General features: G+C 37.4%; 1 protein-coding gene across 4 annotated transcripts; it reads left to right on the forward strand.

Moving 5' to 3' along the window:
- Positions 1–13: 13 nt before the first annotated feature.
- Positions 14–18,061, forward strand: LOC110065463 (very long chain fatty acid elongase 4-like). Of its 4 annotated transcripts, XM_089288903.1 has the most exons (9): positions 14–151; positions 5,210–5,299; positions 5,471–5,658; positions 6,278–6,364; positions 6,887–6,943; positions 7,157–7,262; positions 7,722–7,730; positions 7,854–7,981; positions 14,506–15,718. In XM_089288903.1, the coding sequence occupies exons 2-9, from the start codon at positions 5,242–5,244 to the stop codon at positions 14,671–14,673; spliced, it is 801 nt and encodes a 266-aa protein (XP_089145029.1). In that variant the 5' UTR covers positions 14–151; positions 5,210–5,241; the 3' UTR covers positions 14,674–15,718. The 4 variants fall into 4 exon arrangements, 1 of the variants encoding a protein (XP_089145029.1); XR_016207029.1 differs by lacking the exon at positions 14,506–15,718 and adding an exon at positions 16,815–18,061 and having other exon boundaries at positions 15–151; positions 7,157–7,730; XR_016207031.1 differs by lacking the exon at positions 14,506–15,718 and adding an exon at positions 12,962–13,637 and having other exon boundaries at positions 15–151; positions 7,157–7,730.
- Positions 18,062–19,361: the final 1,300 nt, after the last annotated feature.

A 19,361-nucleotide genomic window follows, 5' to 3' on the forward strand; every position in this document is an offset into this window, starting at 1 on the left:
GACCAATCAGAGACCGGCAATAATGGCTTGTCTTTGACCTCTATTCATCTGTTCTTTCCTTTTAATTGAGTTCCACTTCGAAACCGTGGTCAGAGTCGGAGGAACAGGCTGTGGAACCGTTCAGTCAAAACATTCTTCAGTTTTCCAAGTGGTGAGTTGGAACTTCATTAATTAGAACTATGGCGCTACCTAGGTATTTCACGGACTTCTGGGTGCAAAGTTGCACATCATGCTGTACATTCCATGTACAAACAATGTCGGTTGCAGACGAAACTGATCTAATTAGGCCATGTGGCACTGTGGATGTTCAGTTCGTGTGCTTTAAAGCTCTCTAAGCGGCGTACAATCACAGACGAAGGAAAGCTTATTTAAAATAAGTAGATCTCGAATTCTTCCGATTTGAAAATAGTTTTAGGCCAGAGATTCAGGTGTGTGGGCGACCGACCGAATGTCGTGTTACGCAATTATCACGAAGGTTATTCAAGGTGATCGTTCTAAACATTGCTTCATAAGCTTTTGTTAATGAAGGCATTATATATTCCATTCTCCCATCAACATGCTGCGTCTCGTTTTGGAATATTAACTGAAATCTGTGCAGCACACAGTTGATTTGGTAACCGGCGAAATCGTACGTTGTGTACAAACTTTTGATTTCCGGATCGACAAGGGAAAACAATACTACTAACACGAACTAGATTTGGTATATTAAAGGTAAACGTAAGCTTAATTACACCTGCGTTTATGTAAAAAAAAATCGACTTTCGTAGGAAAATCTTTAAATTTTGTCGCTGAATTAATTTCCTTTCGCCGGATAACAGAGTGACAGCTTTCTTGCACCGAACGTTAACCAGCATCAAATTCATGAGCTAAATGCTTTCTAAACTAAATTAGAGCTGGAATTGCCATGCTAGTTCTCTTCTATGCGTTATTTTTCCGTCGATCAGCCTCGATCTGTAAGCTACAGTCTACAATCTGGTTATCTTAAAGGTGAAACTGTGTCCTTTGAAAAATTAAAGCTAGACCACAAAGAGATAAAGACCTAACTTCATGTATACACGTGACAGACCTGATTGGCATTAGCAGCTGGTCATAGATTGAAAGCAAAATCTTACTTTTTGTTAGAAAGATGATATCTTATAATCACGTGAAATCAGCAACATTAAAAATCAAACATCCACTGGATGGATATTTTTACACAGAGCACTCTCCCTGTATAATTTATATATTTATGGCAGGACCACTTGATTTGCATTTTCATTTAAAAATCTATCTTTGACAAAGGTAAATGCTAATATCAAGATCAAGTCTAAATGATTTTTCTTTCACATATTATATAATAATCATTCTATATGTTTTAAAGTCAAGGGTCATGCAACATTGATCCGGCTTTTCTCACGGAGAAATCACATGAAATAATACGTAACATGAACTTCAGTCTATTTATCTCTAATATGTTGTCTGAGGTCAAAAAGTCTGTCATATGCAGGGGAACTGACACTAATAATAAAGAGCCAAACTATGGAAACTGCTACTACTGATCAAATTCTAATAAAGAAAACAGTTCCTTATAAGCTAAGTCATATGACTAAGAGGAAATTGTGATGATGCAACACAGTTGACTGACAAAAAGCACTTTGCAGCTAAATGCCTCATACAGAGGGTAGCCTGACAAGTTAAAACTTCTTTGCCATGCAGTTACCCAATATCTATTTAAGAAAAAGAAAACATGTATGTGTCTCCATCAAGTTATGAAAACATGACTGGAAGTTTGGGAGAACAAGAAATGCTGTTGTAAGACGAGCTGACAGGCGAGTGTTTCCACAGTTTTTTCAAGTTCTCCCAAACTTCCACTTGTGTTTCTGTAACTCAGTAGAAACATAGAGAACATGTTTTCTTCTTCTTTCAGAAAATTCCACAATGCAGAAAAAACTTGTTTAATACTTTGGTCATCAAAATGTAAATTCTCTTTGCTCAAGCCATAATTAAGTCAACAGCTTGTGCTAGTTACTAGTTACCATAGGAAACACAATTTAAACCAGTAAGCATGCCTATTTTCATTGGACTACTTTCTAATTAACAATTAGATTATGAGCTTGAGATTTCTATCTTGTGATAGTTGACAAGGGTGCAGCCCGAGTCAACTATCACATATAGAAATTGATAGCGAATACTGTAATTGTTTTAGTATAAATCTAGTAGTCGTTCAAAACTTTAATCTAAATCTTCTACAAAGACACTTTGAAAACACAAAGAAGCGTCCCTCAATGTACACTGCTAGGCTACTCACTATCTGCAACAGAATAGATAGTGAGTAGTGTAGCCAATCAGAGAACGGCATGTGTGATAGAACACTAGTAGAACACTAGTAGAAATGTATGAAGCTTAATTGGAATTTCCCGAGGGGAGGGGGGTCTTCCGTGGGGGAGGTATGGATATTTTTTGGAACTACACAACATTAACCAATGTTTATTATATGGCTAGCTCTGTGAGCGGGCAAGATGAATCAAATCCTGCTCTGTGGTTGGCTACCCGAGCGGGCAAGATGGAGCTATCTTGCCCGCTCGGGATTACCCGCCGTGTCCCGCAAGAAAAATTTCCTTGAAAGCCACATAATAAATTTTTTATTGACCAAGCTTGTTCGGTCAAGATGGCTGGATATTGGCCTCGTTCTTTTTTTTGCGTGTTTATGGACCTCGACTCCGTCTCGGTCCATAAACGCGCAAAAAAAAGAACTTGGCCAATAGCCAGCCATCTTGACCGAACAGGCTTGGTCAATAACCCATATGTATGGGAGGCAATTTCAGGCAGTTTCGTATAGTTTTTTCCCAAAATTGCTGTGCATCCACATGGATTACACTTGCAATGCAAGAAGGAAAAAAGGGCTATTGCCTGAAATTGCTTGACATACATGCAGCTACATGTTGAATTGCATTGTAATGCACATGAAACAGTTAACATTAAAAAGGGCTATAATTTATTTCCCGAAAGAACAAGAGAGGATATTTACTCCAAATTTTGGAGTGCTCCTTCCCTTTCTGAGATAGTGATACCCTAACCGACACCAGACGGATTTAAATCGTCTACGAGAAGCCCCTAACCTGCGAACAGGCTCTCGGCGAGGACGGAAAAAATTCGGCGAGCAAAGCGAGCAGACGAGCGCGAAGCTGCCAGAAGCCCCCTTTTGCCCACGGGTGACGACTGTTCCTCTCGCGCGTTCTTTCGCGTCACGCGCGACGGACAGAGCAAATGGCGAAGTCCAAGATTTGAGCAATCTTTTTGCCACTCAGGAGTGGAAAAGAATTAATTCATTGAGAGCTGCGCAAAAGCTGATAATTATATTTCTTAAATCAGGTATTGTCCGCTAAATCAATTTTAACTGAAACGTAAGATCGAAACGTGAGTGAAACTAAACTCATTTAAGCCCCGGTTATTCAACCAATCAACGGATGTAAACACTGTCTGTCGACTAGATAGTTCGTTTTGTCAACCGCAATACCCACTTGATAGCAATTTTTTCGGTGGATTGCGTTACCCACCCCGTCATCAAGTATGTAGCGAAACGGATAATTCTGTAGCGGAGTTCAGTCCTAGCTGCAAACATACTTTGTCGCGTAGCGACCCGATAACGAAGAAGCTAACCCTAAACCGAGATGTTTTGACTCATTCCAATTTGTTTTCGATGTTAGTAAACATGCTGGCGGGTGTACAATCGGCAGGCTACAACCCGCGGGCGAACAGACCAAGCACCTGTACTACTGAAATCTTATTGGTCGTCGTGTGTAAAGAGACTGCTCAATGTGTTTCGGGCTCGTCCCGCATTTTCCAGCCCCCAGCGTGAAATCCATTGAAAAATTAAAAAAACTACCCGTATATTTGCAGACAAGAAAATTGAACGGAAGGCAGAGTTTTCATGTCGCGTTTAATGCGCAGTGAATTGTGAAGCATTTTGAGTACACGACCGGAAACCAGTGGTTGAAAGCTTTATTTACTTCTTGATATAAACTCCGGAATATAAGGTAATTAATAACTAGCGATGATTGCAAAGCTATTTTAATATTTAGGTAATTCAATGCTAGGATGAAATTTCAGGTGCAGTTCGATCGGTTGTCATTCATAATGCGTCTTAAAATTCAACATTGGCATTAGTTAGATCATAAACGGTATTTTCCTTATTTCGTTTCAAATTTACCTTTTAGTCTGCGAAGTTTAACTATCGTTCGGCGAGAATTTCCCCTATTATTTTGCTGTTTACAAAGGTCTTGTCAAACTCGGGCGTGGTAGAAAATGTTATGAAATACACATGCTTTGTGACTTGTGATTGACAACATGACATTGCCTGAAACGTCGTTCTTTGCTGTGCCACCAAAAGATATATAAACGTTACGTTTGTGCAAAAAAAGTATTAGAGAGTTTTAAAGCAACGATCATGGCGACGGCGAGGACGACGCCAACCTAAAAATGAATTTATATTTTACCGACGAAATTCGCAATTCTCTAGATCTGTTCAGTACGCCAATGGCTCTGAAAACGTGCTCAGAATAAATATGCAATGACGGCGTTCAGTTCCAAATGGACGTACGAAAAATTAGCCGTCGTTGTTCGCGTTCCTCAGACGACGCAGAACTTGGTCATTTCACGTTGTTGTTTTGCAGAGGACGGCAAAGAATTGTACAAAGATTTATAACGCACGTGCACAGCTATTGCTTTGCTCATTAAACCTTTTGTTTGGTGACGTTCTCGTTGCCGTCGTCTAAGCTACCTATTAAAATAACCACGCATCGCACCTCATAGTTTCAAAGCTATTCTTTTTGGAATTTATGCTTCAGCGCCAATTTCGTTTGATTTCCCTCATGGACGTTCACCTTTAATGTCTGAAATGTCATATGGCGCCCATTGTCGTCCTTTTCGCGTGTCTTCAAACCATAATCTTTAGTAAAAGTCATCTTGTGTGACACCTGTCACAGGTCTTCCAATGTTTATGTCACGCAGTTTTCACTAACATTCACGGTAGTAGAACTTTAGACTGGGTGAAGATTGAGTTATAAGAGTGATAACGATTCGGTTTGTTACTGTTGCTTTCAGTCGAACGCATGACAGACCCAGCTTTCTACCATTAAAAAAAAGATGCCATACATTTGCAGGAGCCCATTACCCTAACATTTGTCATCTGATCGCTCATTTGATATTGTTTTTTTATTTATTTTCCCAGGTAGATAAGGTATCAATTAAGAATTAGGAACAATGACCACTACTACCCAACGTCTTGTAGATTACTATCAGTGGGTCATTGAAAATGGCGGTAAGTATTTTAACATTCGTCATTATTATTATTCAGTATTATTACAGTACCTGTTTGCTGGCTTGCCTCCTTGCCCACCTAACTACTTATTCAAACCTACCTACCAACCAACCTTGTTGTTTTCGATCGCTTCTAATCTGGTATGGTTCTTTCTTTTTCACCTGATTTCAGACCCTAAGACTGAAGAATGGCCCATGATTGCCACTCCATGGCCCACTATTTCTCTGGTGGCCATCTATCTGTTCATTGTGAAAGTTGGACCCAAGGTCATGGAGAATAGGAAAGCTTACAGCCTAAGAGAAGTGCTCATAGTCTACAACATGGCACTTGTTGCTCTGTCGGCCTGGATGGTGTACGAAGTAAGTACAGCGCTCGAATCAGTTGTAAATAAGCCTGTTGTTTAAGTTCCTAACCCAGCCGAGCTGCATTGGTTGGCGATTTTCCAAATTTGCCATGTTTTCATCTTGGCAGCGTTTACACTGCGCCGGAGAAACTTGAAAACGAAGCTTTATTTCTACGGTTAGGCCTACCGTCCACACTAAGCCGTCACGAAAACGCTCCTCGAACCGGAGGAATTTGAAAACGCCAGCTTTTCGTTTTCGTGTGGACAGAAAACATTTTGACCGAGTTTTCCTCAAACACAAATCGGAAATAACTGGTGATTGCTGCGTTTTTAAATTCCTCCGGCGTAGTCTTTGCGTGAAGTCAATCTACTGTCCAGCAAATAGGTGTAAATATCGTCAAGAAAGTGAGGAAGTTGTCTCAATGTAGTACGTACCAACGTTTAAGAAATGTGTGACATTCATGCCGGAAATGAGAATGAATATGTCGATTTGAAGCAATTTTGTTCAAAGTTTTGACAGCTTCAGACATTAGTTTTCACCTCCGCTTATTCACAGATGTGGTATGTATAAATGGTTCTTATTTAAGTTGGAAGACATTTGCTAACTAGGGTTTCTTGTTTACTTTACTGTCCAGTTCATTGCCTCAGTCCTGGATATCCCAAACTTCAATCTTCTTTGTGAGCGCGTCCCTTATGTCCGTGATGACCCAAGACAAACTAGGGTAGGTAACTTTTTAGGAACGAAGACTCGTATTTTATGAAACCTCAACTGTTAGTACAGCAAATCCCTCCTCAGCGAAGGATGACCGAATGAAAGAAATGTTCAAGAAAACTCCTTTAAGATTTAGTACTTTTCAAGGTAAAGCCAAGAAATGCGTTTAGAAGTCGAAAAACGTCCAAAATTTCACTTGCGGTGCTCAAGTTTAATAACTTTTCGAACTAAAGTGTAATCTGAATATCATTTTAACACGGGATATAATTGGTGTCAAAAGCGGGTCGGAAGAGATCATTTCCAATAAGTCCTTATCCCTAAGCAGCAGTTAATGATGATTACTGGATTAACTGGTGAAATTGCCAACCGTCTGAATGTTAAAAAGAATCGAGACGAACGCGGAATGTCGAGTGAAGTGTACGATGAATGACATAGAGAAGTACCAATACTGTAGTCTTGGTTTTTGAAATACGCTAAAAGCGCGAATAGAATTCATTTTAATTGTTTTTCCCTTTCTTGTTCTTGTCCACAGCTGGCTCGAGTTTGTTACATTTATTATCTGTCCAAGTTTGTGGAGTATCTAGACACCGTAAGTACATTCTCTTATAATTTCCGGTTGTGCGCGCGCGTAATTTTGTTTAACTTTGTCGACAATTTAAAAGTACGCTTATCTTTGCACAGTACCGTTGATTCGAAGAATATTCGAAGAAAAGGAGAGCCTTTAAGCAATGTTGTGGCTTACAAGTCCGGTTCCCGTAGCGTGCGGCGATTGGAGAATTAAGTTTGTGTTTGTTGTTTGCAGTTCTTTTTCATTCTGCGAAAGAAGAACAATCAAGTTACGTTCCTGCACGTGTATCATCACGCAAGTATGTGTGTGCTGTGGTGGATGGTTTGCAAGTGGATTCCAGGTAAGACAGAAAAGAGCACGGGAAGGATAACGGACAGGGTTGGGGTAGGACAGATCGACAGGGTGGTGGGGGGGGGGGGGCAAGTTTATTTCCTCTTTTGTTTTCGTTGTCGCTGCGCTCTTTTGAAAAAAACAAAAAAACAAAAAAACGGCTTAAAACTGAAAACGGTTCTCTTGTGATGTAAAAGGTAGAAATGTGAGAGAAGGCTTTTATCCGTATTAAATTAAATTAATGTTTAAATTGCTCGAAGGGCTGTTAAAAATGGGGTAATATCGGAGAATGGGGGATTAAGGAAAAAAGAACGTGAATTGTTAAGAATGGTAAGATTAAGGCGAATTGCGAACCACAAAGTCCATAAATTTAGTCAAAAGTTTGCAAGGAACGCCAATTGTGACTTGAGTTTCACATAGTGATTTCTGGTTTCACTGACATTTTGCTTTCTTGTTTATTTTCTTGCAGGTGGTGTCTGTAAGTATCTCTCTTTAATTCTGTTGAACTGCATTGTGTTGTCAAAGCCGTGTTAGTAAATTACTTGTTTAGTTCTACATGGTATGGTTACCTCAGTCTTGACAGTTCTTTCTCTCTTTTTAGCCTACTTTGGTGCAACATGTAATAGTTTTGTTCACGTGGTTATGTACGCTTATTATGGTCTGTCTGCGATTGGTCCCCAAATGAGGCCTTACCTGTGGTGGAAGCGATACATCACTAAGCTTCAACTGGTAAGATCAGTTGTTACAATATTGCGCTTGCAACACAACGGTAGGCTAAGTAATGAGGTGTTATATCTCTTCACGCGCTTTTTGTATTCCTCGCTCGAGAGAAGGCTGGTTCGAGCCAAAAAGTGTAAGAATGATGACGTAGCTCCTCAGAGAACCATGCATTGTCTCTGATTGGTCATTACTTGCGCGCGAAATTTGGTAACCGAGCAACAGCCGATCACAGACAGAGCTCAGTTATCGGAGGAAGAACCGGGCGTTTAAACTGAGGAGACATCTTTTTGCTTAGCTTAGTAGCTGATGTAGCATTTAGTTGTTTTAACGTGTCTTTGACTACCCGGCAAGGGCTGACTGTATATATGCATGTGTGTATGTAAAACGGAACGTGACAAAATTGAACGGAGTAAATGGGAAGATGAGATAACACGAAGCTGACAAAGAGGTCAGTTGGATCTGAGAGGAATTCAGTCTTGTCGTTTACTTTCCAGCCATGTAGGCGGAGAATGTTTCGTCTTTGGAAACAACTGTTGCCTGCAAATACAGAGGGATTTTTGCCTGTTATTTCGAACCTAGAGAAACGACAGAAATCTACCTGTATTTGCAGACATTTTTATCCCTCGCTTTCTTTCTTATCTTAGCTTTATTTTTTACAGTAAAGTGTGTTTTTGACCTCCGTAATTAATTACTGAATGTCGCTAACTAATCGCTTGAGTGGAGAAACCCTATGGCTGTATACAAAAAAGGCTTGAGGAAGAATCGTGGATCAAATACAAAGAAAAACTACTTATTAAAAACCTAAACCTAACATGTAACGATTGTGAAGTCATTAATAAAGCTATGTATGCTTTTGCTTGTTGCCTCTTGTTAAATATTTCCTAATGATAAAGATGATGACTAACTGTATTGCGTAATATCATTGACGCTTAATACACAACTGCTGTGTGATGTTAAACGACTTAACCAATGACAAATTAACTAAATTCATCAGATATGGTATACTGAAAATCTTTTTAAACAAACTGTTCTCTTTGTTACCCTTTAAGCTGGGATGCATGGGTGGGTAGCGGAATTTCAAGATGCATTACATGAATTACCTGCATTTACGTAGTTTGTTTTACGATGGAATCTGTTAAAGAAACGTTTCGGTTAGGTCAGGGTGATAGCAAGCTAGAGTCAGTTTGTACTTAGTGCAAAAGAGGCGGCGTGAAATCTGTGGTCGAAAACTAAACATGAACTTGAGTATGCCTTTGAAATCATGTGATCTAGTGATTTATGTACAATGTAACGAGCATAGAATGTGATCAAGAGTCGTTTTCTCGTAAGCTGCTGATATATTTTAAAGTCATATGAAAAGATAATTAGCAGCATAGTGTCGTTGTGAAGCTGTTTTATCAAAAGGATACGTTCTATGAATTTGTTACTGGTATTCATTTGTTTGCTCTACAACTGGTTCAAACCAAGTCACTTAACATGTGGTCTTGATAATCAAGACATTGGTCAGCATTCACGTAATATGCAAATATTTCAATAGTCTTAGTCAATGAACTTTTAAACTCGTCAATCTTTGGTTACTCTACATGCGGTCAATTCAGTTCTTTGCTCGCTAAAAGCAGTTATTAATTCTCTTTATCAAGTAGCCTGTATTATGGCGTGGCTACAGAGGAGGGATGGGATTCGAGCCCACGGGCTAAATCTCGCGCTTAGTATAGGTCACGTAGCTTTTACCTCAAGTTCTCATTGGTTTGCTGTGATGTTTTGAATCATTGGTATATCTTTTATGTGTCGGTCTTAACTTAACTGTTCAAGTTAATATCAAGCTAAAAATCATCGAAGGTGAAGCAGAGTCTATATGACATGATGATATAATATGATTATGATTACAGGGTATAACATTCTGTGTTATTTTTCCGTACGAGGATAAAATTGTCTCATATCTAATTCTGAAGTTGGTACAAGGTATAACTTCAATACGATTAAGTGAACTCTTTCAAAACTAAACTTAATTATGTCTTTAAAAGAAAAACTGCCTGTGGTAAACGTCTGTGATATGAGTTCATCATCGTTTGACTTGTTTCCAAATTGTTTAATAGATGAGCCTGTGGTTGATGTGAATGATTAAAGTGCTGGTTGCACGTTGTTAACCATAAAAAGCTTAATACTATCAAACTCATTAATGCAGAGAATTGCTAGAACTCCAAATTTTGAGGCTACTCAACTTTGGGTAATGGCTTGACTAAGCTTCTTCATCCAAGAGGTTAACAACGAAATGGTCACTGCTTGAATATTTGATACTTTCTTCCTTCACACGATAATGTTCCCCTTTGTTTCGGCCTGTCTTTTGGAATTGAGGGGGACGGTTAGCCTCAGCCTATACAGAGGCTAGGACATTAACTTCTCTGCTAGGCTTGTCTGATTATTACTTCTTGGTTTCTGTTAACATGAAAGAGAAGCATTGAATGTGGCACTACCTCGTAATTCCACTCTTATTTTTAAAAAAACTAATCATTTGCCTTCGCTGTTTTGTTAATCATATGATTTCCAATAACCTTTACCCAGCGATTTTAGCACAGAACACTTTCAATCGTTTGCAAAGCGCTCTTTTTAGAATTAAACTTGTGTTTAATTCTGAGCAAGACACCTTTATGCGGTGTTGCGAGTTGAATTCTGTGTTGTGATGGCCATTTTTTCTCTACTTTTGTTTTCTAGACGCAATTTGCTGTGATAACTATATCTGGTATCGCTGCCATACTGAACCACGATTGCAAATATCCCTACTGGGCAAAATGGGTCATGCTTTGCTATACTCTTATTATGATGGCGCTGTTCACCAACTTTTACATTAAAACTTATCTGCAAAAGGGGAAAGGCAAAGAGCACGGCAAAAAGGAATCGTAGAGGACTGCTGAACAGGAAGCATGGAATGGACTCTAACACGACATAAATGCATTGGGAACTAAATTGGCTATCAGTGTAATATGGAGATTTATGGACTTTTCAGAATTAGCTATAAAAATTGTAAAGGACTAGCAGAGTTGAAAACTTTGCGTATTTAACAACGAAATTATACGAGAAATTGAGAAATGGACTTCATACTTTTTAACATTAATCGACTGTCGTTTTGTGAAATTGACAAAAAAAAGTGATATTTATCGGGCAAACGGATGTTTCAGAGGTCACCCTTGTCTAGGCTGTTATTTATCTGTACTAATGTAAATGGGGGAGAAGTTTTTACTACGCCTTTTGCTATATCAAAGTATATAATAATGCTATGGTGAAGAAATCTGCCTCTGTAAACTGATATTTTTCTAATCTGAATGAAAATTTTATACCCTTTCATTTATGTGTTGCGATGTACATAATTAAGGTTCTTTTACGTTAAGATGGATTGTTACAGAAAGTTTTGGGAGCCTTTTTTATGACAAGGCTTCAACTCGTACGGTTTTCATTTTTTTTTTTTTAAGTCAACGCTGTTTAAGACGATTGTGTATTTAGATGTTTTTTTAACCACTTGAACTAGAAAACATGGATAGGTTTGTCAATAATATTTCGAGTTTTACCGCTGACGTTGTTTTGTGAAGTCACATGTGTCAAAAGGCGGAAATAAAGTCTTTGCGACGCCTGTCAGTTGCCATATCCTGTGCAAGTTATAAAACCTAGTGTTGACTGATGACGTATTCTCAGTTATGTTGGTGTGTTTCTCCGGGAAATTGTGGTCGACTTCCAATGAACGTGCTTCAATGTTAGATAGCGTTTCGTTGCCTTGACGTCGAAGGGTCAATTTATTTAGCTTTTTGAGAAAGGATTAAAATATCTCTCGTGTAGTTGATTTATTTTTTATCAGATAGAAGTGAAACTGGCAAAGGAGTCTTATTTTCCCCGCAATGAACGAATTGATTAAAGGAAAGAACTATACTGGTAGCTTATACTTTTGGCATTCACTTTCCTGTTTTATACTGCGGACACCAACGACGCTCAGAGGGGATTGATTTTATTACCAAATGCAGCCCTTTATGTTTTGTTTTAACAAACCAACATCGCAGCGCCTGTTTTCTACTATAAACCAATATATAAATCAACAAATACACGAAGAAATAAAACAAACGCCGTTTGCAGTTTTACGCGGGCAGAACACAAAAATAGAAAGCAATATATAGATAAACAAATATAATAATGAAATAAATAAATAAATAAATAAATAAACAAGTTAATACATCGATAAATGTACGAATGAATAAACAAATGAATGAAAGAATGAATGAATAAATAAATAAATAAACAAATAAATAAATATGTTAATAAATAACTTTATTGACTTCTGGCTTCTTTATTTTCACTGCTTTTGTATCTCGATTTCGAATGACTTTTCGTGCATACTGATAGTAATAACAATCTTAAGCAAAAAAAAAATGGGTAAAAAGCGGTAACAAAAAAAAAAACTATAAAAAGCTATAAAAACAAAACGAAATATAATATACAGGTCAAAAAATGGCAGAATAAAACTATTAAAATGTAAGCTATCCTAACTTCATCTTAAAACGTAAAATTTATTTCACATCATACAAATTATCGTCCAGATTGTTTAACTCTTTCACTGCCTGTTAAGTTCGTTTCTGTTTACCCCAGTTAGTTTTTGGGGCAGGCAAATGGATTTTCGCTGACGGGCGTTACAAGTGTGAATTCTACTGCATTCCGTACAAGAACAGGGCAGCTTCTCTGCCTACACATGAACTGCGCTGCTCCGATGGATTTACTCAGTTGAGACACTCTACCTTATAAACATAAACAAGGTTATAAATCAAAATTAAAATGAAATAAACACTGTTATAGTTAAGAACTTCAACGACTCCTGTTCGCACAAACATTTCTTTATTAGTATTCATTGCTAAATCGAGAGGACTCGAAAGACCAAAACGCAAAGGCGTTTTTTCTTTTTTGGAATGACCAAAACGCAACCCGTAACTCTGTGTTTTATTCCTTACACAGATTCAGTTCGTGGTCACGTTGGTTTTCGTACTCAACGCCTTGTACATTGATTGTGGCTACAGTCGAACGATTCTCTATCTCTGTGGCCTTTACCAAGTCAATATGTTTATTCTATTTGTTAAATTCTACATGCGGGCCTACGTGGTCGAGAAAAACGAAAAATCCAAATAAAAGATGCACAAAGTCTGTCAAGTGACGCCATTACATAACGCATATACGTCATGTGAGGTGCATCATGAGTGGGTTTGCATTCAAGCACACGTTTTTATAAGTCGAATTTTAAAATCAGCAAGTGATAAACACTAGACGTTTTATAATTTACGTTTTTCTGCTGTCGATGGAAGTGTCAACAGTCTAATTTATTATGGAACAATTGCAACAGGATTGCTGTTAGTTTAGTTAGAGATAACAAAATTACAAGGTTCGCAAAGTTATCATTGACACGTTAAAACGCAACAGAATTCATCTAGAGGAAATAACAAGGTCGATAAAGTTAGTCAACGCATAAATATTTTTAATAAACAGGGTTAACATAAAAGAAGAATTCGAAGTCTCAGTTTTATAAGTAATGTATACCATGATATAATATATCGCAGAGAACCGTGAGAACATGAAGGCGATATCTCATTGCAATATTCCCTTCGGAGTGGTAATATAATAACAAGTTTTTTTACTAGTCTGGTTGTTTTTTATGTAGTCTACTTTTGTTATATAATACTCTACCTCAGAATTGAACTTACCTCACCTTTACCGTCGATTAGGGGATCGTTCTAGTTCTTAACTATAACAATATTAATTTCATTTCTTGTATAACTTCTTTTCATTCTTTTTGTTTTCTATCTTTTACTTTACCTTTCTTGCAATGACTCTAACTTGTTATTTTACGTCTTCCGTTGAATCTTGCCTTTCACTTCCAATTAAAATTTTGCAAAATACTTGATAACGAAGAGTTCCACTTGAACGTACTACCTGATAACCATAATTGGAATGGTCACACTGAAGAGTTTGATTCAGACTTGACGTACTTGTACAACACACTAGACTGTATTTAAAGTACAGTTCGATGGCTTCCACTTGAATTGTCATACACTAGGGTTTGATCCACAAACTTAACGTTAGAACCACATTTTACAGCAGAATAATAACAATGTACTGGTCGATGGCTTTCATTTGAATGATCTCGCACTAGGGCTAGATCCATATACTTAAAGTTAGTTCCAACTCGCAAAATAGAACTTTTTCAGTTAATAAAGCAACAACAAAATGTCCGGTTTTTTTGTACGACATCTTCAAATAAACTGTAAGAGCATAACCCATCTTGTCACTGGCTCTTCTCGTTGAAATATCACGATATTCTAAAGCTATAAGTCAGAGGTGTAAAAATTAACTTGTTAACTGTTCTATGATCGAAAAGCTTATCGTTCATTGTCTGTGTAATCGAGAGGATTTAAATGACCAAAACGATGATTTAGTTGTGTTTTTTTTTTTTTGGAATGACCAAAAGAAACATGACCGACTTTGTCTTTGTTTTATTTTTTACACAGATTCAGTTCGTGGCAATTTTGGTTTACATAATCTCCGCCTTGTACATTGATTGTGGCTTCAGTCGAAACCAACTGTATCTCAATGGCGTTTACTTAGTTACCTTGATTGTTCTGTTTGCGAATTTCTACATTCGTTCCTACCTCGAGAAAAACAAAAAATCGGAATAAAAGCTGCTCGGGACTTTCCATGTGATAGTATTATAAAACATATATTATGTTACATGTATGATGAGTTAGTTTGGATTGAGTGCAAGATTTTTTAGAGGAACTTTGAAATTACCAAGTGATGAATACACGAAATTTTGTAATTAACGGTTTTTGCTGTTGATGGAAATGTCAACAATCGCGATTATTATTGACAAATTGCAGTACAACCGCTGTAATTTTAGTTAGAGACAACGTAATTACAAAGTTGGCAAAGGTATCATTGACTGATTTAAAAAACAGCAAATGTTTTGTAACTTACGTTTTTTTTGCTGTCAATGGAATTGTCAACAGTCGTAATTATTATGGACAATTGCAGCACGATTGCTGTTATTTTAGTTAGGAACAATATAATAACAAGGTTGGAAAAGTTACCATTGACAGGTTAAAACGCAGCGGATGTCATCTAGAGACTATAGCAAGGTCTATAAAGTTAGTGTCCTGACCAGACAAAGCATAAAAAGGCTGGTCCTTGATTTTTATGATTGACTTCTTGTTTTAAAAGAAGAATTCGAAGTCCATGTTAGATGCATGATGAGTAAGTTTGCATTTAGGTATGAGTCTTTTAGTGGAACTTTGATATTATCAACTAATGACTTCTAGAAATTTAGTAATTAACGTTTTTGCGTCGATGGAATTGTCAACATTCTCGATTATTATTGAACAATTGCAACAGGATTACTGTTAGTTTAGTTAGAGATAACAAAATTACAAGGTTGGCAAAGTTATCACTGACAGATTTAAACCACAACAGATTTCATTTAGAGGAAATAGCAAGGTCGATAAAGTTAGTATCCGGACCAGGCAAAGTATAAAAAGGCTGGTCCTTGATTTTTACGATTACCTTCTTGTTTTAAAAGACGATTTAAGTCTTAGTTATATTCCTAATGTTTATACGTACGATGACCTAACATAGAGCAGGACACTCTGGCCCAGAGTGGAATAAAAAGACCATATCTGACACAATATAACCTTCAGAATGGTAATAAAATAGCAAGTTTTCTCTTTAGTTTGATCGTTTGGTTAGTTTTGTTGTACAGTTTGCTTGTTTTTATTTATTATTATGTTTTTTTTATGATGGCTACTCCTGTTTTTCGGATACTCTACCTCAACTTTACTTGCTCTTTACTAGTAGCAAATGAGCATAGAGGCTAATGGCATGGTAACGACTTACAACTTGGTATTTTGAACCTTGCCTTTCACTCCCAATTACAATTTTGGAAAAAGAATCGAAGTTTCAGTTTGCAAAATACTTTATAGCGAACAGCTCCACTTGAAAGTTCTCCTCGACGATAGCTTTAATTGGAATGGTCACACTAAGATTTCATCGAGACTCGAAAGTTAGAGACCTGTCGTACAACGTAATAAACTGTACAACATGAAAGAAGTGTTCAATAACTTTCACTTGAATTGTCATACCTTGGGGTTTGACCCAAAGAATCAACGTTAGAAACACCCTGTACAGCTAAGGAGACAGTACTAAAAGCACTGCTCTGTGGCTTTTACACACACTAGGGTTTGATCCACGGTCTTAAATTTACAATCACCTTGTAAGGCGTAGAAAACAGTACCGCATTAAAATACTGCTCAATAGCTTTCTTTTGAATGGTCACACGCTAGGGTTTCATCCACAGGCTCAAACGTTACAGCCATCTTCTACAGCGCAATAAACAGTATCACATGAAAGTTCAGCTCAATAGCTTTCATTTCAATGGTCAAATACTAGGGTTTGATTCACAGAAGACACTTTAAACTAAACAGTAGCTCGTCAAAGTTCCACTCGGAGGATTTCAACTGAATAGACGTAGACTAGGGTACCACATGAAAGTACCATACGACGGCTTTCACTTGAATGGTCACTAGGCATTCAAGGTAGAATCGCCTTTTTCAGTTGAAAATCAACACTTGCTGCCTAATAACTTCCATTCAAACGCTCTCACGCTCAGGATACATGAAATAGAAAATATCGTCCTTGTTTTCCTAGCCAATGTTTTTAGATAAATGGAATGTCTGACAAGCGAGAGAGTCTTTATTTGTAGAACGTGTTTGTCGTGGGCATGTTGAAATACCTAATCATAGATATTTTTCCTTTTTTCCTGTTTTAGATCCAATTTTTGTGTGTTATCTTGCACACTTCCAATGCTATCCAAATCAAATGTGGCTTCCCAGATGGTTTTCTATGGTTACAATCTGGCTATATGTGTTCTCTGTTCGCTCTCTTCATCAACTTCTACAGCAGAGCTTATGTAGAGAAGAGCAAAAAGGAAGAGTAAAACTAACACGGTTTATTCACAATTTTCCGCTAGTAAGGTGTGCACTATGTTATTTAAACATTTCTCCCAACATCTCTATGTTAAAAAGGTCTTCACAGTGTGTTGAAACTTAGTTGAATGAAATTTGCCTCAACCCTCAAAGATGTAGTAAACAATTTTCAATGTATTGTTCTGTAACGATCTCTATTTAAATGCGTTCGCAGTATCTATTACAAATTATAAACGTTTTCTCCCCCATGCCTTCTACATGATAGTTCCTGGCCTGGATTGAAGTTTTGTTTGATTAGAAATGTTCAAAACGTTTTTAACTTAAATTGTTTTGAGTGATTTAAATTGGACTATTTTGTGACTTTTTTTTGTATTGTAGCGCAGATCTTTTCTTACTTTTTTTCTTTAAACTACAAGTTTTGCCGTAAATTTTGTTTATTTATCTTCAGGAAATTGCATTCGCTGATAGCGAGTCAAAGTGTCCCTAGGCTGGCAATAAATGAGCTTAATATTGCATTTAACGCACTGCAAACTCGTGGGTTATATCAGCTGATGGTTTAGAAGGGTGTAGAAAGTCAATAGGAAAAGAGCGAAAAGTCGTATATGTAAGCATAGTCAAGCTTTGGGTTCCTTTGAAACTTGGTATCAATTAACTTTACCACTTTTACAATAAGTTAAGTTATATTGAGAGTGTGAAGTATCGATTTATCTATCTAATCAAAATGCTATTTCAATGAACTTTTGGACATTTGTGGTGTCACTTCTTCGTTCAAACCAAAAAGATGATGTTCACATGTTCTCATACCATAACCTTTACACTGTGATTGGCTTGTGGCCTGTGCTTTCTGTTACATATCTAGCGATTATGTTTTCCGATAGTGTAATCAAGAATTGACAGTTATTTTGCGCTAAGACTACCGTAATAACTTATTCACAATGATTATATGTAAAAATTTTGAAAACAAAGAAAAATAATTTACGTTCTTAAATTATTATGATTGTTTTATTTTTATAATTTCTGATGTTGTATTTGATGTATTATTATTGATTATTATGAAGTCTTCTCAATAAATTACTTTTATTGTAATGTCGCTGGCTGGCTCCAAGTCGTTGATTTAGATTTTATGGATCCATCTGATCCAACACAATGCTACTTTTAGCAGCTTATTCTGTTCTATAAAGAGTACAAGGAAACGTGATCGCAGTCTCACAAGAGAGTTTTAACGTTAAGTGATATCGAAAAATTTGAAGAGAGGGATAAAGACAGATAGTTAATGAAAGACAGACAGACAGGCAGACGGACAGACAGACAGACAATAAATACAAAATAGAAAGAGGGACAAAAACAAAGAAGGCGCGATGGCCTATTACAGAGGGCATCCCAGGGAGGCTGGGAGGTTGCATGTTCCCTTGTTCCCTTGAACATGTCTCTTTTTCGTCCTAGTTCCCTGTTAATTCCATTGTTCCCTAATTTTTGTCAAACTTCCCTTCAATAGTAGGGACATCCCTTGTTACTTCAAATGAATCCCAAAAGTCACGAGAGAGGTTTTATGTGGAGTATTTTCAACTCTACCAATTGGTAGAGTCGAAGATTGCACATCATGACGTCAGACCACGTCAGAACATAACTGGAAAATTACAAATGACCAATTCCCTCTTTGAGACATGCCTGCAGGGAATCATGGTATTTGCAATCATCATCTTGGACTAGGTATTTGTTTTGATAAATACCATGATTCCCTGCTGGCGAGTCTCATAGATGGAATTGGCCACTGGGCTTTCCATTGCACTTCAATCTTGTACTGTAATGAACACCGTGCTCGGGTGTTCTTTTCCGGCCCTTGGTCAATAATAAAATTTATTATATGGCTTTGGCTTGTGGCCGATATAACGCGCGCTCTGATTGGCTAAGAGCGAGATCTGAGCGGCATTATGCAGCCGTAGTGCCCACGGGCCGATTACGGATTGTGCAAATTAGGAAGAGCCCGGCTCGGAAAATTTAAGCGCATTGAAACGATGGAAGCCGATTAAAAACAGTAAGAAAAGTAAATTTAATTCCGAGTAACTAAAAGTTTAGGGATTTTTCCTTAATAAAATTTGTATAGAAGTCGTTTTTGACTTACCGGTAACCTTGGCGGGCACTAGTGAAAAACAATCAAGGTTTGCCGAGTGTTGAGTAAAGCTAAAATCGCTAAGTGAAAAACACCATCGGCAGATGTGTCACGTATCCTGAGCAGAACACCACGAAGAAATTTTTAAGTTATCATCTTAATCACAACAATTACCGAAATATTGAACTCCGTTTCAGTTCTCATCAAATAGATTCCCTCGCTTTAACACAAGCAGGTGTAAATCAGCTTCCAGGATCATTAGATGTAAACAATCGGGCGG

This window comes from Orbicella faveolata, unplaced genomic scaffold (assembly GCF_042242905.1).
Source record: "Orbicella faveolata isolate gen_17 unplaced genomic scaffold, um_ofav_v1 contig_2, whole genome shotgun sequence".
Lineage (NCBI taxonomy): Eukaryota > Metazoa > Cnidaria > Anthozoa > Scleractinia > Merulinidae > Orbicella > Orbicella faveolata.

Excerpts from the sequence above, each read along its gene's own strand:
- LOC110065463 (XM_089288903.1), top strand. The coding sequence starts at position 5,242 with ATGACCACTACTACCCAACGTCTTGTAGATTACTATCAGTGGGTCATT. Across the intron at positions 5,659-6,277 it reads CGGCCTGGATGGTGTACGAA|TTCATTGCCTCAGTCCTGGA; the intron begins GTAAGTACAGCG and ends TTTACTGTCCAG. Across the intron at positions 7,982-14,505 it reads ACATCACTAAGCTTCAACTG|ATTCAGTTCGTGGCAATTTT; the intron begins GTAAGATCAGTT and ends TTTTTTACACAG.